Here is a 25,042-nt window from a genome sequence, read left to right on the forward strand (position 1 = left end):
TAGATCTTTTCTCCACTACACATATCCCCCCTCTCCACACCCACCTCTGTCTTTAGAATTTAATCAAGTGGGTGACTCAGGACTAAATATAAAGCCTGCTTCCGGCATCATCTGCCTGTGGCTCATTTCCTGGAGCTGACATCAGTGGAGCCTCTGATTTCCTTATGAAATAGCAAGACATGAGAGATCCTTTGCACGGTGTTCTGGGCATACTTTCTGACTTCTGCGGTGACTGCGTGGCTCCCTGCTCTGAGTTGGGAATAAACTACTCAGTTAATTGCTGTGCTGAGCTTTGCCGCAGCGCAGGGTGGGTTGGGCAAGTCTTTGAGTCTGTTTTACACTACGGATTCAGGCTTTGGTTTGCAGGCCCTTTAAAAATAAAGGCAAACTTTCAGACTCTACCACATATGCAGGTTTTTATTAAATAAGCATGAGCCTGACTAATGTCTTGCTTTCTTCCTGCTGACAGGCTTGTTGAAAGAGCGGCTCAGAAAGCTTTTAAGGGGCAAACCCAGCAAAGACATTTCTTTTTTCTTCTTTAAAGGGACTGATAAATTGAGGAGCTGAGGTCAAATGCTTGTTCCTTTGTTGTCAAAGCCTTCTATAGATGTTTACATTGATGGAATGTACTTTGCAGTTGATCAGCTATGAAGGTGAAGGCAAGAAGCGCATAAGACCTCGAAGTATGTTAAAAAGCACAGGGGAGAGTGCTTCCATCCATCCTACATAACTTCATTAAAACCCTTATCTTTAAAGAGAATGTGCACAGAATGGGGGAGGGGGCAGTGATGGCTTGGTAAGTGTTTGCTGATCCCAGCTACAAAATGGGATGCTGGCTGGTGATCAGCCTTGCTCTCAAAATCCCTGCTTTGCAACATCTGGGGGCTCTGTTAGAAGAGGCTATTTAGGTTTCCTGGTTTCTCCTCCAACTGGTTACTTTTTTTCCTTATATCCTCTCTCTCCTTTTTGAAGTAGGAAGATGCACTTGAAAAGGCTTGGTTACACCAAGGAGCTAAGACAGAGCGAGCAGGATGTGTGTCTGTACTGCTGTGGGGAGGCTGAAAAGATTAAATTACCTTGGCTTTTGGAGCTGCTTGTGAATTGCCCTCCTGTTTTCCCATCTCACAGAGCTGACCTGCAGCACTAGAGCAGGCATGGGACAGGTATGGGACGGGCACGGTCCCTACAGCTGGCTGGATGACAGGGTGTGGGGCAGGCTGTGGTGCAGCAAGCAGCTTTTTGCTGCAGGAGCTGGAGGTGCCTGCAGGTAGAACCCTGCCCACGTTGTACCCTAGGGCTGCTTTTTGGGAACTCGTGCTTCTTCTTGGGTTTCATTGCTTATCCTGTACAGTTTCCATTATTAACGTAGCATCTCTTGGCATTGCTAACTAGAGGTAGAAAGTCTTCCGGAGAGGCAGGAAAGCAAAGTGTCCGGGAGCAGGTGGAGGTTTTCTAGGATGGTGTGAGGAGGGGGATGAGTTGAATCCTGGTTGCTCTCTGTGCTGCCTCACCTGGCTGGCAGCTCCTGCTCAGTAACCTCTGGAGGGCAAACCCACTTAGTGGCCTCCCAGTGAAACTTGGCAGCTGGAGTTGGGGAGGAGACGTGCCCTTTCCTTGCGCAATGATGCGCTGGAGGGATTCTGTCCCTGTGCGTCAGCATCAGCACCTCCCTGTGCTTGAAGGGCGTTTTGCTGACCCTGACAGCACTGCTGTCCTCCCCCTGTGCAAATCTTGTGACCATGGCGTGGTACTTCCACATCCCTCCTGCACACAAGTGGCTTTGGCAAGCTTTACAGGGAGGGGAAGTCTTCACCTTAACATTGTATCCTCTTGCTAGAGCCCTGCAACTGAGACTGGTGCAGGAGATCCTGCTCTTTCAGCGGGAGAATGGTAAATCTTGAATGTGTTGTGGTCAGATTGCTCCAGGTGTGTTGCATGCTTCCAAGTTGCCGGCAATGATGAGGGAAGGGCTCATCTTGGATATGTCCCTCACTGAGGAATGGGTGCCTTCTGCTTGGTGCAAGACGTGCTTTGTCACCCAACCAGAGCGACTTCCGAGCTCCTTGGGCATCCTGTGCTTCCCTAAAAGGCTTTCTTAGAGAGAGGAAGAGGAAAATACGCTGGTGTACTGAACTGACCATAGAACTCCTATTTTGGAAGAGGGTAGGAGCTGTTCTGGCTGTGCTGGAGGAAACGGGCTGGGAGCAGCGTGTCCCCAATGCCGTCACCCACCCGGGGTGTGCCGCAGGGAGAGCAGTGCTGGCACTGCCTGAGCACTATTTTGGGCTTGGGTGTAATTGCAGGTTGCACCAATAGGGCTGGGTTTGAGGATATTTAGAGAGCTGAGTGCTTTTCATTCTGGCTGCCACTGGTTCTCTGTAAATATAGATAGTTTCATGCACGCCCTGTGTGCATAACTTCGGCTTCTCCTCACCCCGGAGCTGCTGAGCATCTATGCTGGCTGTGGGGCGTGATGCCTTTTCCCTACCCAGCAAACAGATTGCTGGCAGCTATTTGCCACCTAGGGAGCATGACTGCCACCTGAATGAGAAAATGGAATAAGTGGAGCGAGAAGCTGCCCCTGCAACATGGGGCTGCCACCTACAAACCTGCAGGTGTTGCTTTTCCATCCCAGCACCGTGGATATGCTAGAGGCAAAGGGAGGCTCTCCTTTGCTCTCCATTACTTCCGTGACAGCTCTGCCCTTCCTGCAACAGGGCTTGATAGAGGAAATTGCCATCTAGTTTAGGAGCTGAGTTTTTGCATGATCAAGACCTGCGAAGCCCCAAAGCCCTGGTGCATCCTAACACAGCGTGAAGTTTTACTGTGTGTTGTACCTGCACGTAAAGCAAAAACAGAGAGGGATTAAACATCCTGAAACAAAGCTCTTCAATTCTGATGCATGTTTGTGCCAGGCTCCATCACTGCTGTGGTTGAGCTCCTTGCACCCAGCTCTGCCACAATGATGAACCCAGCTGCTGCTGATGCAAATTGGAGCGGTGCTGAGGCTGCTCTCCCTGATCCCCACCTGACGTGCAGACAACCTGGCCCTGTTGGCCTGAAAAGCACTTATGTGCTCCATCTTTTGTCTTTTGCAGTTACAGTTTTGGGGCATAAAAACGTCTTATTTTGGTTTTCATTATATTTCCCATCCCGAGGAAGCTGGCAGGTTGTGGGTTTGGAGGTGGGTTTTGGTGCGTGTATGTGTGTGCTTTTTTAAATGCCTCTTTTTGAAACCTCACAGCTGGAAGCTCGATTTTCAGGTAATGCCCAGGAATTGGGGCCAGGCAATGACTCACCTTCCTGTCTGATGTAATTAAAGAAAGGAGGGGAAAAAAAAGAAGGGGGAGGGGGAGAAAAGAAAGGAAAACTATGAGCCTATTGGTCAAGTCTTTGTTATAATGGCCACAGGTTCTTCAAATTCTTTACTAATAGGAGTGTTCTGCTTCTTGGTAAGTGACATCCTCTCCTTTTTGCTATCTGAGGGCTCAGATGTTGTGTGGATGGACCTAACAGGAGACCTCTAACGTGTGTGGTTATTATATATCATATATGTGGTTATTCTTTGGAACTCCTTCGGACTTTTTTGGTAATGGATCAATTAAAAAAAAAAAAAGCAAACAAATTAAAGAGAAAGAGAAGTAGTGCACGATAGCACGATGTTGTGGTTGGTTGTGTCTTTTTGGTTGGTAGCAGATGGCTCTGTTTCCTGTGGAGCAGACGGGGCTTAATTGAGGTAATGCAATACAGTGCTGTGCCAGCTCTGAGCTTGGAACTTACGACCGTGTTTGTGTTGCTTGTTTGTTTTGCTTTTGTTGCTCCGTGGGGTCTTCTGGCTGCATTGCTTTCTGTTTAGAGGAGCAGTGGGGTTGAAGCAGTGGGCGACTGGCTGTGCCTGGAGGTCTGGCTCCTCATTGCATCCGATGGGCTGAAGGCATCCATCAACCAAGAGCATCAAATCTTACAATGATAGGCTGTCATAGGAAGCAGAAACTCTTGGCTGCACACGCTGGGAGTGTTTAATCTGTAACAGTAAAGATAACCAAGAAACGAGTTTGCTTGCCTAACTTTCTCTCTCAGTGCCTCGTGCTGCTGAGCAATGCTGGCTCAGTACCAGGCTGGGGCTCCCTGTCCGTGGGATGCTCAGTGCCGCCCTGCTGCCCGCTCTCCCCATTGGTGGCAGAGCTGTGGGCTCTCCCTGTGCTGTGGGTGTGGGAGATGCAGCGGCCGCGCACGGCATTGAGTCGGCGCAGCGGGAGCAGGGCGAGGTAAGGGCTGCGCGCTGCTCGCTGCCCCGCGGCTGCAGGCGGTGCTTCTCATTGCTTTCCTTATTCTTTTCCCTTTGCTAAACGGATAGCGATCGCTGGGGCGGTAGCGGCGAAAGCAGGGCGAAAAGGCAAACAGCGAGTCTTTAATCCGGTGGAGGATCGTTGCCGATCTGTGCACCTGATTGAGCTGGGAGTGTAAACAGAGCACGGCGGGTGCTGGGAGCGACTTTGCATCGCGGAGGAGCGATCTGTTTGCCAGTGAGCACCGAGGGTGTGCCTTCCCAGAAACCCGCCTGGGGCACGTCCTCCCCACTCACAGGCTTTTAAACAGCAGAACTGCTTCAACTTGCAGCCAGGCTGGAATACTTAAACGTACTCCTTGCAGAAAGAATGGGGAGCTGTGGGGAAATGGCTGCTGGCCTCGGTGGCTGCCCAGCTTTCAGGCTGTGTTGCTGTGGGGGGGGGGTGTCGGGCTCTGACTGCAGCTCAGCTGTGCATTGGGAAGTGCACGTGGCACCGCAGGCAGCGGCTGTTTGTTTCCAAGCTGCCGAGTTCATCTCGCATTGCAATGTTTTCTGGTGGTGCTGGGAGCTGGGATCGACCTCCCCAAATGCTGACTGTAGCACTTTTGTACACCAAGTCCTGGAACATACTGAAATGTTGGAAAGCGTGGACTTAAGGAGTTGGAAAATCACGCGGTGCTGTTTTTTTTTCATAGCCTGTTTCTGCTTATGCTCAACCTGTCGCTCTCAGGTGTCGCTTAGTGATGTTTTGCTCTTACCCTGCAATGGTTCTATGAAACATCCAGCTGGGAGCAGTGATTCTGCAGCTGGAGCCCTCCTGCTCTCCCAGAGCTGGGATGGACTGCGTGCTCAGAATGGGTTCCTTCCCTCTGTGTCTGCCCCAGCACTGTGCTGCTGGAGCTGGGAACAAAGCAGTGTAGGGTCCCAGGAGACCCAATTGTATACTGTGCTCATCAAGATGTGTTCAGCAGAGGTGAGTTCTCCAAGCACAGGTGTGTGGCTGTGAGTTTGGTACCTTTGCTCCCTCCTTGCTGTTGCAATTTATATCATGGAGCAGCGTGGGGGAACACCCTGCTGTCAGCGTCAACCTAATTTCACTCTCATGGCAACCTCCTGGGAGGCTGAGAGAGCAGCTCCCTTCTGCTCTTCCAAGCCTTTCACATTAATCTTTGAGATTAATGCTTCTGCCTTTGTTAAGGCTAGATAGGATCTCTAGCATCTTCTCTAGAGAAAATGAGTGTCAAACTCAAACTTCTTTCTGCTTCCTGAAGCCAGTGGGATGGCTGTGCAACAACACTGACTTATTGCAGTCTGGCATTGTTTCTTTCAGTGAATCAAATTGCTTTGACTTCTTTCTTTGACTTCTTTCCCCTTCTCCCAAGTACTCTCCAAACAAGATTGCAAGTAACAAGGAATAGCAGAGAAAGATTTCTCTCCTGTTACCAGCAGCTCTTTCCAGTAAGAGATCATCTAGGGTGGGATTTCTGTTCTTCAGATGATTCTGGAACATAATGCAGCGTGAAACATAACAAGACATTCAAGGTTTGGTCTGTAGTTGCAGCACTTGACACACTTCTCTCCCAACATCGGTTGTGTGCTGTATGGTTGTTGGGATTTCAGTCCTGGTTGTGCAGCCACAGGACAGCTCTGTTCACTTCCGAGCTGATCGAACAGCCTGCAACAAATTGTTTGGCCGTGGCTTTTGAAAGATGGCACAAACCTAACCCAACCACAGTTAATTGCTGCAGCTCCCTGTCATCCAGCTCACCAGGGACCAGCAACGTCACGCTGGGTGTTTGGCTTGTGGGAGCTTGTTTGCTGGCATGGAACAAGCAGTGACTGTGCTGTGATTTAATGTAGGCATTGGGTTGATTTCTCTTCCTGGAGAGGCAGGAGTTGTAACCAGCAGACTGAGTAATACTGTTCTTAATCATGGAATATTCAGTATCAGTAGCTCCACCTGCCAAGCAGAGGTGCTGCCTGGGAATGGCTGTTCTGTAGCAAACACGTGGGAGAAACTCTTGGAGTGTTGAGCTTTTAGGGGCTGAGGAGCCCAGCCAGGGGCTCTGCGGTGCTATAAGGACACCTGGCAAAAGCAGGGAGCTGCTGTGGACATTGTGCAATGGCTGAAGCATCTGCTGTGACTTCTCAAGGAAGGGAAAGTCTTTTGGGCAAGGGAGCAGCATCCTGTGCGTGGTGGGTAGGGATGGGGATAGGTCTGGGTTGTGTGGCCACAACTGTCTTGTATCTATGAAGGGCTTTAGCCAGCTGTTGTAAATCCAGGGCACAGCCTGAGGCCCAAGTTTGCCCTTGTAAGGAACTAGGCTGATTTTTGGGCTGAATGCTGGGCAACGGAAGTATGCATGCCTGAAGAATGTTGGGGGTAACATGCAGGTTTCAGCAAGCAGGTTCCAGTTGCTCTTAGGGAAGGAAATTTGCTCTGATTCACCCTTGTGATCCTCAAACCTTCTTGCTCATGCAGGCGGGGCATCTGCTGCTTTGCCAGCAGGGAGCTCTGGGGCTCCCGTTGTAGGATGAGGGCTGCCTTGTTGGGTTTTGTGCACGGGTGCTAAGAGAGGACCCACCTCTTGGTCATTTATGGTTAAGAAACAGAAAAGGCAGAAGAAAGTGTTTAATGTTCTTCTTTTCTGGAGGGGGGACTGTACAAGAACAAGGATTACTACGAGCATAAGAATTTCCTGAGATGTTAGTATGACTTTTCTGTGCCAGAGCCAGAAATGAAAACCCAGCCTTCTGAGGCTTAGTCCATTAGCTGACATGTGACCCCCGTCATTCCCCTTCTTGCCTCTAGGTTGGAATTCTCCCTGATGGATTGCTTTTGCTTTTGTGAGTTCCAGACAGGATGAGTCTTCAGCTCTTCCTTTTCTGAGAGGTCTTGAAAGAACGACCTGGTTCACTCTCTGACAATGAATTAATGGGCAATATCGTTCTGTTTCCACTGATGTGAGCGAATTCAGAAGTAAGTTAAACTGATCTAGCAGGTTACGATCTTGGACGCATGCTCATCCTGGAGCAGCTGCTTTGCTAAAAACAGAGGCATGCCAAAGTACGGCATTTTGGAGAAGCATTTGGAGAATGGGCTTTGAAGGTCTGATCATCCAGTGCCTCCAGCAGTGCTTCAGCCACTTCCAAGTGCTCTGCGGATAACCCTGATGGGCTTGGAGCAGTGAGGCAGGCAGGGTGCCATAGCTGGGAGCCTGCAGTGTAGTGTGGAGGTGGCATCCAGACCTGAGAAGGCTTTCTCCTCCCTTGTGCAGATGGAGTGGGGTGTTTGTGTTAGTTTGACTTCTCCTTCCCTCCTCTTCCAGCCTTCGGGCAGTTGGGTGCTGTGTGGTTGAGCATCCTCTATTTCTTGCTGTCTTTCTGTATCTACAAGACACAGAACTTTCTGTTTGGCTGCATCCCAGAAAGACACCTTGGCTGAGCTGGAGTGTCTGAGGCACATGAATTGGCTGGTGGCTCCAGCAGTTGTTTTTAATGGAGATTTAATAGGATCAAAGCAGTGAATCTGGTTCTGTCCTGGGAGAGAAAACAGCTGCAAAAAAATGAAGGCTCGGTCTGTCCAGGTTTAGGAAAATCAGCTTGCTGCAGTTTCCATACAGCTGGAGTCACCCCGCCTCTGTGCAGCACTGGTTCCTGCTGTGCGTCTGCACAGAACAATCCTGCTGTTCTTCCAGCCAGATCTAGCTGGGAAAAATGAGGCTTTTCACCTGGACCTGCTGGAGGAAAGTGTATAACCAGAGGTGGTGGGTGCCCTGCGGACACTGCTCTGGATCCAGAGGGCTACTGGCCATCCAAGGGCAGTGATGGGCTGCAGTGCTCCTCTGCTCCTCAGGGCTTCAACAGAGTCTCCTCATAGTGGTGAGGAGTTGGGTAACAACAGAGGGGGGTCTCATGGTCTGCTCCTGGATAAAAATAAGCATAGCAGAGAGGAATTTGAAACAGCAGGCCTGCTAATGGGACTTGTGCTGGTGTAGAGGTGCTTCACAGACAGTAGCGGGAGGTGATGTCTGTGTCAGGGTAGGATGCAGGGGACCTTGGTCCTTCGCTGCCATGCAGTTAGTGCCCATACAGCTGCTGGTGGGGCACAGGCCTGGGATGGACAAGTTGAAGAGCAGCCAATTCTGAGAGAACAGGACATGCTTAGGTAAAGTCTGTATTAAAATCAAGTCTGCTTGAAGGTGGACGTCAGCCTGCTTGCTGATACGCTTGAATGGGGAGGGCTGCTGTCCCATTGAAATGAAGCTGAGTTGCGGGTATTTGCTCTGCAGGCACAAGAGCCTGGTGCTGTTCAGTCACTAAATGTCACAGGTTTAGAGAGCAGAACTGAAGTTTCAGCCCAGGGTGCGTGGGGATGTAGAAACTGGTTGGGAGGGGAGAGCCACAGCTGTAGAATGCAGCCCAAGTCTAGCACTGCAAAGCAGTGCCTGCTCAAAGCCTGTGCCACTTCCCCTCCTGAGTTAAGGAAGCAGCTCACCGAGGTGCTGGGGTTGCCCCTGTGCTTTGTGTGCAGGAGTGCTTTGTTTGTGCAAAGAGCAGCAAGCTGCAAATTCACTTCTTGGGGAATGGTGGTTGCAGGTGGGTCTCAGCACTGGTGAGGTGCTGGGTGCAGCTGGTGCAATACAAAGGCCTGGCAAGGTGTGCTTTCAGCCTCTCGCTGGTGGCTGTCTGGAAGGCAGTTGCCAAATTCAAGTCTCTGTGCATCCTGATGCTTGCCAATAGCCACACGTAACGAGTGAGCGCTGTGCTAGGGAGGAAGCTGATGAACAAAACAGCTTCAAATGCACACTGGTGAGGAGCAGGAGATGATGGATTGCTTGATTGGTTTGCACTCAAAGGCCATCACTCCTTCAGCTTCCCCATCTCCCCAGAAAGCAGCAGTGAGTGTTTATCCTGGAGGGCTCCCCAGACCAAACTCTGCACGCCACGAGCTCTCACTTCTTCCTTCAGCTGTCAAGTTTGAAGCGGCTGTCTGCAAAACCCCAAAGGCTTTGCCTGGGCTGGACCAGAGAAAGGAGCCAGCAGAGCTGCTGGGTGTGCCGCTGCCATATGGGGGTGGGTGTGCGTGTGTCCCTCTGTCTGCCTGGCCTTTGGCAGCTCCATTGTGCTGGGTGGGCACGGAGCTGTTGGCCCTGTGGGATGGGCTGAAACACACTTGTAGGGGTCTTCAGGAGTACCCATAGGCTGGCTGTCCTGCATCTCGTTCCTGAAGCAAAAGTGGCACTTCTTGCTGATTAGTGGTCAGAAATGTGCAAGCTCTGAAGTATTTTTAATTTACCGATGCTGACTGATTTGCCTTCTCTTGTCTGGAGCCTGTCGTGAGATGACAGCAAAGCCACAGGTTCCTCTGCAAAGGGGAATGCATGCGATGTGAGTCACTGCTCCCTGATGGCTCCATCTCTGTCTTAATCAAATGGAAAAGGGACTTCTTAATATGTTTTTGTTGACGCTTTAATGTGTCTGTGTGTTTGGGTAAATCAGTCGGTGCTGTTAATCAGTCAGTTGGAGGGATATTAGAACAGGGTGGGCCTGGGAGGGACACAACAGCTCAGTTTTCAGACGAGTGCAGAGCTGCTAAGAAAGCAAGTTCTTCCATTTGGATCAGAAGCAAATTCCAGCTCTGTTTCTGTTGGAAGAGCGACTGGCTGGCAGGAAATACCCGGTTGCTGTGTCCTTATTGGATTAATCCTCTGTCTTTCAGGGAGATGTGCAGCTGTTTGACTTTCCTTCCCCCCAGTCCTCTCCATGGGACGCAGCTCCCAGTGCTTCCCTCCTGGGTCTGCATCTGGGGACCCTTGACACCGATGGGAGTGCCTAGAGCTGCTGTGTGAGCAGTCAGAGGCCCCAGTTAGCTCCTGGTGCTTGCACCTGTGCTACAAGTGTAGCATGCAAGCAGAGGCACCCATCACTTGTATGGAGCATCCCTGCTGCTGCTCATCTCCAGGCGGCTCCCAGCTGTGGAAGCACAGGGGTTGGATGTGACCTGCCGGTATGGCACTTCTGTCTGGAGCACAAATAAACGGGCCCCAAGTCGGTGGCTGTGGTGCATTTAGAAGCTATAAAGCTTGTTTACAAAGAAATAGGATGCAGTTCCTATCTGGGAAGGGAGTTGATATTGGAAAACCTGAGATGCACTTACAGCCACTCTCATCTGCAGCCAAGTGAGGTCTTGCAAGTGCAGCGTGGCTGTGTGCTATGGGGAACTGCTGCTGCACCGTGATGGTGGGGAGCCCCACAAACTCTTGTTCCATGCCCAAGAGATAAAGGTAAGAGGTAGGACTGGGGTGGTGTTGAGCAGGAATCTCTTTAACACTGTGTCTCGGTGCACGTTAACCAGCAGGCTTTCCCATTTACACCTTTACACCAGTGTACAAAATGGGTGTGGGATCACTTCCTTCTGTCATCTTTTGTTTTCCGTGTTCATTCGGCCTTCTTTCCTTCTCCTGCCATGGGGTTTTAACCACTCTCTGTCTCTGGCCAGCGTTGTGTGCTCTGCCCTGCCAGAGGCTTTGCCCAGCAGGACTCAGTGGGACGTGGTGAGGACTGCAGAGCTGGGTCTGAGTGAGACAACTGATGTGTGATGGCCAGCGCTGCATTACAAAGGGGGGTTATGACCGTGAGAAGACAAAGCCGATTGTTTAAAGACGCATCTGAATGAAAGAACACAATTCTGAATGCCCTTCGCTTAGAAGAAACAAAGCAGAAAGCTGAAAAGCTTTCCCAGCCTCTCCAGCCCCGTGTGCCAAGTGGAGGTGGAACCCCTTCCTCTGGGGGAAAGGAGGGTTGGGGGGGGATGGACCCAAACAGCACCACCTGTTGCTAACCCTTGTAATAGACTTGGTAAGATGAAAAGTGTAGGGAATGGAAAGGAAAATGTTCTTTAAGCAAAAGACCAACATCACCAACTGCAGAGTGTATCCAGTGTGTGATCGTTCCCTGATAAAGTCAAACAATGCAGCTTTGATTTCATCTCAGCTGCTCGTTCTGCTGTTAAAGATGGGAGAGAGAGCAGCAAACCCGATAAGGGCTTAAATAGCGCTGTGCTTGGAGATCCCTTTTTAAGGGAAGACCCAATGGTTTGAAAAGGAGGCTTAGGCAAAAAGTGGTGAGGGAGGCTGGGCTGAAGTTTTGGAGCTCTGCCTCTCCTGCCAGCTGATGCCACACAGAGCCAGAACTGCTGCTCATCTCCAGAACAGCGTGTTTCTGCCAGTTGTGAAATCCACCTTTGGTAGCATGCCCTGCGCTCACTCAGAGATGACTTTTCTTGCTGAGTGACTCCTTTACCCTTGGGAGAGCAACTGGGTTTTGTGGACCCTGAGGATGGGGCTGCTAAAGTGCTGCAGGGGAACCTGGCTTGCTAACAGTGAAGGTCCTGCTCTGGTGGCTGTTAAAATCTTACCATGGTGCTGTTTTGCTCCATCAGCATGGCTGGGTTTTGCAGTAATTCCTCCTCTGCCCTGTTCTTGCAGTACGAACCTGGCAGTGATGGTTGTTGAGCTCATAGGTGGGCTCTGCTCAGCTCTCCTCTGCGCTCTGCAGTGGTGCAGCTTCTTGGTGCTTCTCCTTGCTGCTGGCACCCATGGGTGCTGCATTCCCGGGGTGCCGCACCTGCCCATCACTCTCATCTCTAACAACTTTCCAGACTTTAGTGAGGCGTGTTGCAGAAAGTGATGATTGACAATGATAGGCAAACTCGTGTTCTTAACCAAACAAGTGCTTGCAGAGCAGCTGGGAGCTTCAAACAAGAGAGGTTTGCTCATCACAGCACGGGTGCTGCTGAATCCCAGCCTGGGTTCTCACTCCAGCTGTGAGCCAGCCCTTTGGGATCCCTTCTTCTGAAGGCCTGTAAACCTGCATTCATCGCAGAGAAGCAGGCTGCGTCTGTTCCCATCGGCAGAGGAGGAAACCTTTTAGTCTTCCTCTTTGTAGCTAACAAAGTGAGAGCTGGAAAGTCTTGGGTTGCAGATCTCTTTGGATCTTGCATGGTGCCTGCCCACATCGCCATTTTCAAAGCCCTGAGCTGTAGCTCTGTGTGTGCTGGGCTGTGTTCAGCAGTGTGCACTGTTTTGCTCATGAGTGGCCACTGAGCAAAGCTTGTCTTGTTTGCACACCCAATAAATCACCAGTCTCTCTTGTTTGTATCGACCAAAGTGCCAACATCAGCATCAGCTGCTGTCACAGGAAGGGGACATGGGCAGATCCATGTTTTACCATCCCTATGGCATTACCTGTTCTCCAGGCTAGCAGGTGGCACCAAACTGCTGTTCAGAACAGGGGATTATAGCACATCTCAAGGGACTGACTGCAGGAAATCGGTGTTTATTCAGTTTTGTTGTTGAAAAACAGACTGTTTCCTTTGGGCCAAAAGTATCGGGTCTGCTACTTTGTGCAAGAAGGCTTTTCTTCAGGTACTATTTGGTAGCTTTGTTATTTGGTTTTCATAGTTGTGTGCTTTCCTGTGTGCAGATGAGCAGGCAGAGCCCTTTGGTTGCTCTTACGTTACCATTTAAACCATAGGTTTCTGTTGTTCAAAGCTGTGCAAATCCCTGGATGTGGGAACTGTTCCTGACTGCAGCACGCAGCCGCAGTGGGTGCCTTAATGTGAGCAGAGAAACACAGCCTGTCAAATAAAGACACAGAGTTTAATATTAACAAAGTGAGTGGGGTTTCTGACTTGGTAAGGAGCGTGTTTCCCATCTTCCAAGTTTCACACCTATCTTTCTTATTGGGAAGGCAAATGTGACTTTGAGAGCCACAGTAGCCTTAGTGCTGCTTGTTACTATAGTGCTGTTCAGAGTTGCCTTTGTTTGAGTGCAGCTTGGTTTCACACAGCGCCTTTTTCTCTCTTCAGGTACCCCCCTAAATCCATGAGATGGCAGTCACCATGCAGATCTCCAAAGACGAGCTGGAGGAACTCAAGGAGGCCTTTGCCAAAGTTGGTAAGTGGGAGCAAGGAGGACGCCTTGCATCTGTCTACTGTGTGCTTGGACTGTTTCTCCCACTCCTGGGAGCAGCAGTGCTGGAAGGATGTGGGCACTCTCCTGCTCTCCATGCCCAGGAGTCACTTGGCAGCATCACTGCATCTGCGTGTCGCTTCTAGCCAAGGAGCACAAAGGGAAGGATGTGAGTATTGTGATGCTTTGGCCAGGCAGCACTTAGTATCATAAAATCATAAAGGCTGGAAAACGCCTCTAAAATCATCTCATCCAACAGTCAGCCCATCACCCCATTGCTTCAGGACTTGGTCTTAGGAGTGCTGCTTTGGGCTGTTTTGGCAGGGGGAAATGTAGCTCTACTTCTGGTGCGTGGAGGTACTGAGTTTGGTTTGCATACGTAGCAAAGTATAGTTAGTAGCTGCATCCCTGGCCATCACCTGTGCTGATAAGATGCTCTGTGGGCATTGTGCATTGCACTGCCCTCTGGTGGCTCCCTGGGTCCCACCCCCCTGGCTGTGGGCAATGCTCGGGGTTGCTCTGCCTGCTCCTGCCTCTCTCCTGAGCTGGTGTGGCATGAGCCCATAGCAGTCTGCCTGGGGAAGCTTAGATGGGCAGAGAGCTGACGTGATAGAGAGAAATTGTTTTCTGCTGGTTTCGCTTCCTCATGGGGCTTGCTGGAGGATGGGAGGGAGCTGGGTGGCAGCAGCAGGCTGAGGTCAGAATCTGCAGCTGGGGTTGGGACTGGGCAGGAGCGGGTTGTGCAGTGCAGGCCAATCCCAACTACCCTCCCAGCTGCACATCAAGTGCTGCCTGGCATCTGATCAAAGCTCTGTCTTGCTGTTAATTCACAATCTGCAGCAGTAAAAGTGGATTTCAGAGGTAACCGAACAGTGGCGGGGCGTGAAACGAGTTGTGTTCTTGGCAGTTTGCTCTCTCGTTTTGCTCTTCCCCCAGACCTTTAGGGCAGGTGGAAGTCAGCTGGCACAGAGGGAGGAGAGCAGCGATGTTGTGCTTCTCAATGCATCATGTACTACTAAAGGCAGGTGTTGTTGAAAGTAGGGTGCAGGCAGCCCATTCTGTGCTTGGGTAAACTGCAAACGATTGACCTGGATGCAGTGGGGTGGCTTGTTGTCAGTGAGGTTGGTTGGCTGCCTTTGAGCTGGGAAACCCATTCAGATAGTGACTTATGTTAGGGAACCAGCTCGCTCTAAGGGATATGGATCTCTGTTCAGTTTAAATGGAAGCATCAAAGCTTAAGTAACAAGAAATGTGGTAATTAGCCATTAGTATACACCCACAGGTGTGATGGGCTCTGCTTGTCCTCTTCAGCAGCCTTTGGTTCGTGAGGTTTAATCATGACACAACCCACAGAGGCTGCCCTGGTGTCTGTCAAGAGCATCTTTATTGCTCCCTTTTGTGCCTGAGGGAGCCACCTCCACCCTGGGCTTTGTAACTGCCTAGGATGTTACAGGGCACTGAAGTTAGCTGCAGTGCAGACAAGCAGCTCCCAGCATTCAACAGCAGGATATTGCTGTGTCTGTTTGCTCCTGGCCAAACGGTGGCTCTTGGTAGAGGAGTAACAGCAGTACGGAATCTGCAGTCCTATTTGTCTTCCTTCTCCCTGTTCCTGATAAGCAGAGATAAGGATCATTTCTGGAAATGCTCTATGCTTAAAAACACAGAGCGGACGAACATTTTGTTCAGTGCTGCAAGGTGGTAAAACAATGCTCCGAAATGCTGGCTTATGGCAAGCAGGGAGCTGTGACCCTGCTGAGAGCTTGTGTCCTTAAAAGGGAATATGTGGTTACTTTCCCCTCTTGCATCCTGTTATTTAAGCTATTTTAAGGACTTGTCTGGAGGAAGCTGAGCCAGAGCTTGAAGCAGCTTTTAGGATCTGTTTTCTGTGGCTTTGCTGCGCCACCTGTGTACGGGCAGAAGATGGAGCCATCTATCACTGCGCTGACCTTTGGCAGGCTGAGCACGCTGGCACCATGCATCTTTCAGTGGGAATAGGAAACTTCAGATGTGCTGTAGTTTCCTTTCCATCGGGTGGATTATAATGAATCCAGGCTGTAGCTTGTCTGGTAAAACAATTTTGCTTTCTTCCATTAGTAATTCTGGGTCGTATGCCGAGGGGTTTTGTTTGGGATAGCTTCTATTTTGACAGCCTCTTCAGCTGTTGGATACCACTTCAGGTTCTGTTAGGAGTGGGGTTTTAGACCCCCCTCCTGTCTGAAGGCTGGCCCTGTTGCAGGACATCCAGCAAGGCAGCCATATGGTGGACCGGCAGTGATGCTGCACGCGATTACAGAGCTTGCTGGTGCTGCAAAGGTGAATTTTCTACTGCTGCTATGTGATATACTGACTGTGTTTTCAGAGGGGGAGTGTGAGTAGGGAGGTAGCTGCCTTGTGGGATGGGGTTTCAGGCCCTGACAGGGCTGTGGCATAATGCCTTTTTGACGTGTTAGGGAAAGAATGGGTCCAAATTCCCCTGCACAGTGAGCTGCTAGTTACCAGGCTCTGCTTCCAAGCCAGATCCATGGGCTAGCACATCCGGCAGGCTTTAACACTTAAATGAGCCTTTCTGTGGCTGAGCAGCTCGAGCTTCATGTGAGACTATCCGTACTGGAAGAACTCTGGCTCAGTGTGGGGTCTTGCACCTGAGCCAACAGACCTGCTTTGCTGGTAAATCCCCTCCCGCAGTGTCTGGGGGGTGTGTTTCCTTTTAATCCATGAAGTAAATCAGCGACAGCTTTTCCCCAGGATGCTGTAGAAGTGTAATTCCTTAGAGGCAGGTGTTTGGGGTGTCGTTAAGTGTTGGAAGAGCTGTCTGGTGGAGACCCAGGGGTTTGGGGTGCATTTAGGTGCAATTCTTTAACACTTAAATGAGTGTTAAAGCTCCTACTGGTGAGTAGGAGCTCTTTCATTTCGTTATGATGTGAAATTGCATTTGTAGGTGGTGAGCTGGTTGGAAGGAGGGCTGGCCGGGTGCTTCTGGATTCACCTGTTTATTTGACAGCATGGTGAAGGATTGTGGTTGGTTCAGCTGAGCACAGGCTCAAGCAGTGGGTGTTGGATTAAGGCAAGCTGGAGGCGAAACTGAAGTTCTATTTCAGGTTAATAGGCCCCGGAGATCAGCAAATCCCTTCTTTTCCTTATCAGTGTGTTTTTATTTCTTCATTTATTTATTTATCCTGGATATGAGATGGGAAAAAGATGCAGACTGTGTGGTTAGAGTTAGCAGTAAGAAAGCAGAGGAAGCTGTGATGTATCTGCAGGGGAAATAGCTCGCTGATGACATCTCAGACTGGGCTGTTTGATGAATCCTGCCTCTGTAAGCTCATGTTATTTTGGAATAAAACTCTGAAATTGAAGGCCGGGCAGCAGCCGGTTGCTCTCGTTAATCATTGTCCCCGACCACTGTAATTCATCAGCGTTATTGGAAACGCTGACATTTTATGAAGCAGTTTAATGTATTTATTAATTGGCTGGACTTGGTGGTGTTCTTCAGTTTGAGAGCTAGGGGCCGTTCCTTTGGACATCTGCCAGCAAGCATTTGAATGTCACTTTCTTGCTAACTCCTCAAAACAATTGTGGAATCCCACGTGGATGTGGAAGATGAGGAGGGCTGGGCTGGTGGTGGTGAGGACCTGCTGCTTGCAGGAACATTATTATTATAGTAGTATTTTAAATGCAACTTAAAAACCACCACTGACGCTTCATTACAAGCCAGTTGGCTTTCAAAATTTGCTGGCAAACTGCACTTCTGAGCCACCCCAACTCTTTTATTGTAGAGAGCATCTCTGACCCCGGTGGCTGCGGTGTGAGATTCCCTTGGGTACAAAAGCCAGCATTGCTGGGGCTGCTGCAGCCCTCCCTTCATGCAGGCTGTGGTCTGCAAGGGTGTGTGGGGAGCAGAAGCTGCTGCTGGAGTTCAGTTGAATTCTGTGGCCTTATGGAGAATCTGCTGCCTTATAAATAGCTCTCAACCTGCGCCGTTCCTTGGCTGCAGCAAAAGCTTGCCTGCCTGCAGAAAGAGCAGGACTGTTGGATTTGTGTGGTCTGTAGATGGGACGCTGTCAGCAAAGAGGCTGGGATGTGTTGACACGCAAAGCTCGAGGTTTCCGCTTGCAGAGGAAGAAAACAAGAAGCAAATCATGTAGGTGATCAAGTCTTGCTAAGCATGCCATGCTGCTGTACCTTGGTAGCTGCCGGAATGCCATTGCAGAGCATTCGTAGTCATTACTGAAAGATCTGGCAGCATCTGTTTTTGTCAGTGCTAAGTGGAGAACATCATTATCAGCGTGATTAAAAAGTGAATGCAGAGCTGACTTAGTCTTTTCAGTTCAGAATGCAAAAACATGCTGTGTTTGGTGACCTTCTATTTTCGCTGCAGAAGCCAGCTGCGGTGCAATTCAGATGCAAAAAGTAATGCTCTGGAGATGATTTATGGGAACGCAGATGTTCTCTTGTGAAACTTTTAGCCCAGGCTTGGTCATGTGCACTCAGATGGGCCTTGTTCAGCCCTGCCTGGAAGCTGCCATTGCACAAAGCTGGGCTGAGCTCATGGCACACACTGTGTCCCTCTCTGAGGGTGAGCTGTGTGCACTGAGCTTGTGCCATTGCTTCCTGGGTAGTGTTTGTTGAGTGTGTGCTTCTTGGGCTTGGTGCTTTTAGTGGGGGTGTCCCACTGTGTATCTGCATCCTACACAGATTCTGACTTCAGCAAAGACGCATGACCCATGCAATGTGGCCCTAAAACAGGTGTGCCATGACCAGTCACACTCAGACTCTGTGTCTTGTAGACATCCATCTCCATTAAGCACATCTGAGCATGGGAATGGTGTTTCTCCCCCACTGTCTGGAGCTTGGCCCATTGGATGCCTGCTGTGTTTCTAAATTGCCTTCTTCCATCCCTTTTTCTTTCCCAGACCTCAACAGCAATGGCTTCATCTGTGACTATGAGTTGCACGAGCTCTTCAAGGAAGCCAACCTGCCTCTCCCTGGGTACAAAGTGAGAGAGATCATCCAGAAGCTCATGATCGACAGTGACAAGAACAAGGATGGGAAGATTAGTTTTGAGGAGTTTGTCTACGTAAGTGCTATTTCTGAATTTCCAGCACTCTCATATATGGTCTGGGGTCTCCTTTTAGACAGAGCCAAAGGAACATTCTGACAAGGGCTGACCTTGCCCTAATTCTAGTTTTCTTTCCACACACAGATTGCTTTTGAGGTAACGAGCAGCTCTTTGGTCCTATAGAGACCTCTACAGTCTTCTGTGCTGTTTATCATCAGGCTGTAGATTTGGATAAAGTGGAAACTCATTGTTTTTCAAGCAAAACAATTTTATGTGCTTTTCCTTTATGAGAAGCCCATTGGAGGCTGGAACTCTATTTCCACGTGGGGTAGCAACTGGAAAAAGGACTTCCAGTTTTCCAGGCTCCGAGGACTGACTGGAAGTGACTCTTTTTCCAGGCATGTGGATGAAGGCTTGTTTTCCCCTATGGGAAGTGTCACTTCCTTTCTTAATTTAATTGGCCCACAAGTACTTGCTAAAGATTTGAGAGGGCATTTCAAGGCATGCTTTGAAATTATTCTAGGTGCCAATCCAGGAAAATTCAGGTCTATGTGTTGCCTTAAATGGGAAGGACAGGAGTAGGGAGGTGGGAGAAGCTGGCGGATGGGTCCAACCATCAGAAATAGGTCGGATTTTATTATTAACTTGCTTTATTTTGTCTCCTCAAAAGGACAACGCTTCCTCTGATGTGCTGGTTCAGTATCCATCTCTTCATCCTTTTTATACTCTGAACGTTGGAAGAATAATACCATAAAATACGTGTAGAGGAGCCGCTCTCCTCCTATGTTTAGGGAGCTGTTCTCATGTCAACTTAAATTCACCTCTTTCTGTTCCTTAATTGTTTTCAGACCCTCTGAACTTTTGAGTTCGGAGCCAACTAGTAAGTTGGAGTTTGTTTGCAGTCTGTGAACACTTGCATGCTGGGTGCATGGTTCAGCTGTTGGTTTGGAGTGGTCCGTGACTCTTAACTTTGCATTGGGAAGGAAGAAATCAAATCTCTTCTGTCAGACTTGAATGGTACCAATGCCTTACAGGCAGCCAGTCTATAAGCAGAAGCAGTGGTTAGCTGTAGGATTTTTGTGAACAGAGCTGTTGTTTTCCAACTCCGAGCAGTTCAGTTGGGGTTTCTAGTGCCAGGTAAGACACGAAACCCCTTGAGTTTGGGGTCAAATGACTTGGTGACAGCTCAGCATTAAAGCATGTATTTTCAATGAAGCTGTATAATCCCACTACTCCAGCAGATGTAAAAAGACACAGGCTTTTTTGGTTTGTGTTTTCAGTTTGGCTGGAAACAGCTCACTTAAGCTTTGAGGGCATTACAGTTTGATGTTTGAATGACCTTCTATTGTCATTCATATGACCTTGCATTTGTTTAATGGTTTCTCAGTTCTACAGGATCTCAAGGCCACTAATAGCGGCATGCAACCTGCAGAAACCACATGGTGTAATCCCATGCTAGAAGAACCCTTCTTCCCTGAAATGCAGGGTGTTTTGACAGCTAGTCTAAGCCTGATAGGAAAAAAAAACCTTACCTGTTGTTGCAGGTTATTGTGGATTAGATTGCACAGACAATGTATTGTGTTGATGCATAGGTGATGTTTTTGTTGTCTCCTGTGGGTTGTGGACAAAGCCTTGTGTGTGAACTAAAGTCACAGCTACGTGAGCATCCGGCTTACACAGAAGGGTTAAAATTGCACAACAGCTTTGTTGCTGTGGAAGCTGCTGCATGCGGACCTGCTCTCATAGTGCAACGTTCTCACTTTTTGCTCCTGGTCTCATGAAATCTATGTGGGAAGGTCAGTGCGTGAGAGCTACTGCAAACCTACTGCTGCTGCCTCAATGGCCACTTACAGTTTGTGTTCGAGTGGGTCAGCTCTGCCCGCTGCCCCTGTTGCATTTAACCCCACTACGACTTTGCTAGGCCCTTCACGTGTGCTGGTTGTACCACAGAGTTTGCTTCAAAGCTGAGAAGCAGAATGTAGCTTTCTTTTTCCCCTGTTTCTTCTTTGCAGCCCTCTCGTTTTGTGAAGGCATTTCTTGTCTCTCTAACAGAGCCCTTTCCATTGTAGATATTCCAAGAGGTGAAAAGCAGCGACATTGCTAAAACGTTCAGAAAAGCCATCAACAGGAAGGAAGGCATCTGTGCCATCGGGGGCACCTCCGAGCTCTCCAGCGAGGGGACGCAGCACTCGTACTCAGGTACATCTCTGACTCTCTGCTCTTCTCTTGGGTGAGGGGAGGCAAAGAGAGAGCAGATTCCTGCAGCCTGCCACGTGCTGTGCTTTCTCAATAGCTGAACGATCACAGATGGAGGTGAAGAGCAGGACTGGGTGCAGGGTAATGGAAGATAAGCAACGTGTGAATTAAACATGTGCTTATTTGTTTTGTAAACTGTGCTTGCTGATGAAGTCCTTGTGGACTTAGCCTCGTGGACGTGGCTAGGGTATAATGGGTCAATGACAAGAACATTCTGATAGATGGAAGTTAATTTCAGGCCCCTTTGAACTCTGTGCATCCAATAAAATAGTGGCAGAGTGTTTCATTCTGAGCTACTGTACGCAGCTCTGGGAAAATCTTTGCTACATTGTGAAGAAACCTGTATTAAATTTACATTAAATTGAATTAAATCGCAGAGGAAGAGAAATATGCCTTTGTAAACTGGATAAACAAAGCCCTGGAAAATGATCCTGACTGTAGGCACGTTATTCCAATGAACCCAAATACAGACGACCTGTTCAAAGCGGTGGGAGATGGGATTGTGCTGTGGTAAGTCATGATGGCTCCAGAAACAAAGTCAACACCCCAGATTCCACGGGTAGGGGAATTTCCATTGCATGCTGGGCTGGTTTTGTTCACCAATGCGCCTGTATGGTGTTGCATGCATGAAGAAGGGCTCAGTCACCCACTTCTATGTGCGATGTGTCTGTTTTGGTACAAGCAGTTTATTTCCACAGTTTCAAAGCAATTCAGTTATTCAGGCAAGGACTGAACCGAGTAGGAAATAGTTGACAATGTAAAGAAAAATGTGTTTTCTGCTGACTGAACATCCATTTTGCTCACACGTTCCCCACTAAACGCTCCGTGTTTGCACTTTTGTTGGTGCAGTTTCTCTTGTTAGCAGTGGCACATCTGCACAACAGGAGGAAGAGGGTTGTCTTACTACACTGCAGCACGTGACAACACAGCAATGAGCCTTCAGTAGTTCAGTGTCTGCATCTGTGAATAATTCATGTGCTCTTTTTGCTCCAGCAGCCGAGATCAATGGTGGCTGGGGAGATGTTTAAGGTTTCAGGCTTAGCTATTAGTTTCAGATACGTTCCAAATACCGTCTTGATAACATAAATATGAACTTCTGATTTACACAACCTTGATTTAGAAAAACAAACCAAAACAGCCCACAGAAGGAGGGAGATAAAAGGCAATGTGCTGCGGTGAGCATCGTCGTAATGCAACAACTTGTTGAGATGAGAAACTGGATGTTGTTCAAATGTTGTTATTTTTCCTCCTGACAGCAAAATGATCAATCTTTCTGTTCCGGACACAATTGATGAAAGAGCAATTAATAAGAAGAAACTCACGCCGTTCATCATTCAGGTATGATACAGTTGTGCATGCTGGCAGAAATGCACACTCAGAGTAATGCGGAAGTCAGCACATCAGCTCCAAGAGTTACTGTGGGAACATGGAAAAGATGGAGTTTTCTAACTTGCATTGAGTTATTAAAGGCAGTTTTGCCCGGTGTGTAACTGACAATCATGGTGCAATGAGCACAGTTCAAAAGACAGGAGTGATAAGGACAAAATGGCTGGAATGCTGTTCCCACTTACGTTGCTGAGGTCATTAGATACGGTGCAGTCATTCCAAAACAGTGTGGTTATTGGACTCTTTGAATTGTTTTGTAGTAAAGCAGGCTGGTTTTGCACAGATGCCCACACGTGCGTGTGCGTGGATACCTCAACACGTCTCCATCCATGTTCTTGTGGATGCCACTAAATGCAAACGACTCAAAGGTTGAAACTAAATACCAGAGGCTGAAATTAAACCCTTGTGCCTCCTTCGGTTCTTATTGATTCAGCCTGCTGCTGGCAGCTCCATTAAAGCTTCAGCCTCGAGTGTTTCCTCCGAGCTGTTGGAGTGAGGACGAGGGGGAATTCCCTGCTCTGCTCTGCCGACGCTGGATGAGAGGCAAAGTGGCATCTCCCTGTGCTGTGTCTGACGTGGTTGTGTTGTCTGCAGGAGAACTTGAACCTGGCGCTGAATTCTGCATCCGCCATCGGGTGTCATGTTGTCAATATCGGTGCGGAGGACTTGAGGGAAGGGAAACCCCACCTGGTTCTTGGGCTTCTCTGGCAGATCATTAAGATCGGCTTGTTTGCCGACATTGAGCTCAGCAGAAATGAAGGTAAATGAAGCTCTGAGTGATGACTTGCAGAGCATGAATACTGACTTGCTCCCACGCTGCCGAGGGGCTCGATGTGCTGCTGTGCCTTCGCCGGGCTGCGCTGCTCGTGTTGTCACCTCTGGCCCCATCACCTCTTCCCTCCCCTGTGCCGAAAGGGGAGCGCTGGCCATCAGCTTCGTCGAGAGCGTGCGCCAGGCTGAGTGCCCGCCAGCTGGTTTGTAGCTGAGAAGTTGGCTTGCTTGTGTGGGATGTGCATGTTTGACATGGTCCAAGTGGATGTTATAGCGCTTGTAGTTTGCTCTCACAGAATGGCTTGGGTTGGAGTGGACTTTAAAGCACATCCGGTTCCAACCCATGCTATGGGCTGGCTGCCCCCCTGCTAGTTCAGCTGCCCTGGGCCTCATCCCTGTGGCCTTGGGCACCTCCAGGGATGGGGCACCCGCAGCTCTTCCTCAGGGCAGAGGAAGGCTTCAGCTCCTTGGGAATGTGTTTGCCATGGCTTTCTTCTCTTCAGATCCCTCTTGCTGTGGGAACGTTGTGCTGCAGCAGTCTCACTGTGCTCGCTCGGTCCTTTGCTGAAGCTCATTCCTTGCATTCACAAGTGTTTTTCTTCCAGCACTGGCTGCCTTACTTCGTGATGGTGAAAACCTGGAGGACCTTATGAAACTATCCCCAGAAGAGCTGCTCCTAAGATGGGCCAACTTCCACTTGGAAAATGCAGGCTGGCACAAAATCAATAACTTCAGCACAGACATCAAGGTACTGAGAGCTTTCCTGGCCACATATATTTGGGAAAAGGCTGGGAGTTTTCAGGACTGTGTTTGCATGCATCTATGAGGCCCTTAATGCAGAGACAAGGACCTCTCTTAACCTTAATGCTCCAAATAATAGGTTTAAGAGAGGTTTCGTTAATAGTATACTGAAGGTATCATAATGATGCCATCTCTTGCCACGCAACTGTATGAGTGTTTCCTCCAATGGGATCCTGCTGCACAGCTACTGTGTGTTTTAATTGGTGTTCTTCATGGATGTTCAAATGTTCTTAGTCCATCTATTTTATTTTAAAGAAGACAGTTTTCCAAGGGCTTGTAAGAAGGGCTGTGCTGCAGCTCACACAGATGGATGCAGTCATGAGCTGCATCCCTGCGCTCTGTGATATCCACGTTCTCTTTGTGGCTGCTGATGTTTCATCCAAAGTATCACAGGACTGGGAGAGGAGGGGAGATGAGACCCCTTGTTCTCTGCTCTCAGCTGAGTGTTAATGTGAGAGGAGGGGCTCACAGGACTTTTCAGGTGCCAGGGGTGTCTCTCTTCTCACTCTGCCATGGTGCAAAGCAGGGGGTGATGATAGCTCTTGGTCACTGGGGGATTCTTGCAAGCCAACCCCATCATGTTCTGAAGCAGATTTTCTTGGCTAAGAGTTGGGAGGAAGAAAAGGACAACTGGAGTGGACTCTGGGATAGAGGCCCTTGGAAAAGTGCACAGCAGGGTGTGCCATAAAGGCAGAGTTCATACAGTTAAAAACCAGAATTATTCACCTTAAATATTTCTAACCTCTTCCTTTTCCTTTTTCTTTTCTGCTGCCTGGATCTCTGCCATCGTGCTCTGTTACTGTCTGTCAAGCTGACAGATTTTGGTAATTCAGTAAAGGTACATAAGTCAATTAGCCACGGTGACTTGGTAAAGATGAGCTTGAAGTGAATTGCTGTGGTGTCTGCACTGCTGTGCTTCACGTGCTATGCAACCTGAGCTTTATTTTTCACCCATTTCAGGATTCTAGAGCTTATTTCCACCTTCTCAATCAAATTGCACCTAAAGGGCAGAAAGAAGGAGAGCCTCAGATCGATATTAACATGTCGGGTTTCAATGTAAGTATTCAGGCTGTTGCGTCCTCACTCTGTACAGCTGCTACTTGTGACCCTGTCGTTGCCCTCATGACTTCTAGGTAACCTGGTATCTTAATTTCAAGTGTGTGTAGGGTGTCAGTGGGCACGTACACACCTTGGGTCTGTGTTCAATGAGTGGCTGTTGCAGACATGCCAACTAACAAGAGTAATTGAGAAACATTTTGCATTCTTCCTGCATTTGGGAGCATGCTGAATCCTGCTTTTGACCCAAGGATTTAAAAGGAATGGGAAGTATAGAAACTTGGAAAGGGCTTTGCTAGGAAAAGCAGGCACAAACTGGGACAAATGTATCAACAGCAGAAGGGATTAATGTGGATGCTTCGTCCCTTCAGTTGCTGAATCGATTAGCAACTGATGCCTAGTGAAGGCGGGTGGAGTGGTGACATTGCTCTGGCAGCTTCCCATCTG

The 25,042-nt window shown here is 49.1% G+C and overlaps 1 protein-coding gene across 12 annotated transcripts in view; it reads left to right on the top strand.

Annotated features, from left to right (window-relative positions):
* The window catches only part of PLS3 (plastin 3), a 44,550-nt gene that overhangs the window by 13,719 nt on the left and 5,789 nt on the right, over positions 1–25,042 (top strand). For 7 of the 12 annotated variants that reach the window (XM_072335008.1, XM_072335009.1, XM_072335010.1 and 4 more), the window contains 9 exons: positions 13,164–13,251; positions 18,180–18,343; positions 20,395–20,524; positions 20,959–21,091; positions 21,838–21,919; positions 22,562–22,727; positions 23,344–23,486; positions 24,351–24,377; positions 24,500–24,595. In XM_072335008.1, coding sequence (XP_072191109.1) covers positions 13,185–13,251; positions 18,180–18,343; positions 20,395–20,524; positions 20,959–21,091; positions 21,838–21,919; positions 22,562–22,727; positions 23,344–23,486; positions 24,351–24,377; positions 24,500–24,595 — 1,008 coding nt within the window. In that variant the 5' untranslated portion in view covers positions 13,164–13,184. Of the gene's footprint in view, positions 1–4,178; positions 4,269–13,163; positions 13,252–18,179; positions 18,344–20,394; positions 20,525–20,958; positions 21,092–21,837; positions 21,920–22,561; positions 22,728–23,343; positions 23,487–24,350; positions 24,378–24,499; positions 24,596–25,042 lie in introns of those variants that run through there. The other 5 variants (XM_072335012.1, XM_072335013.1, XM_072335015.1 and 2 more) reach the window with 3 other exon arrangements.

Source organism: Excalfactoria chinensis, chromosome 4 (assembly GCF_039878825.1).
Source record: "Excalfactoria chinensis isolate bCotChi1 chromosome 4, bCotChi1.hap2, whole genome shotgun sequence".
NCBI lineage: Eukaryota > Metazoa > Chordata > Aves > Galliformes > Phasianidae > Excalfactoria > Excalfactoria chinensis.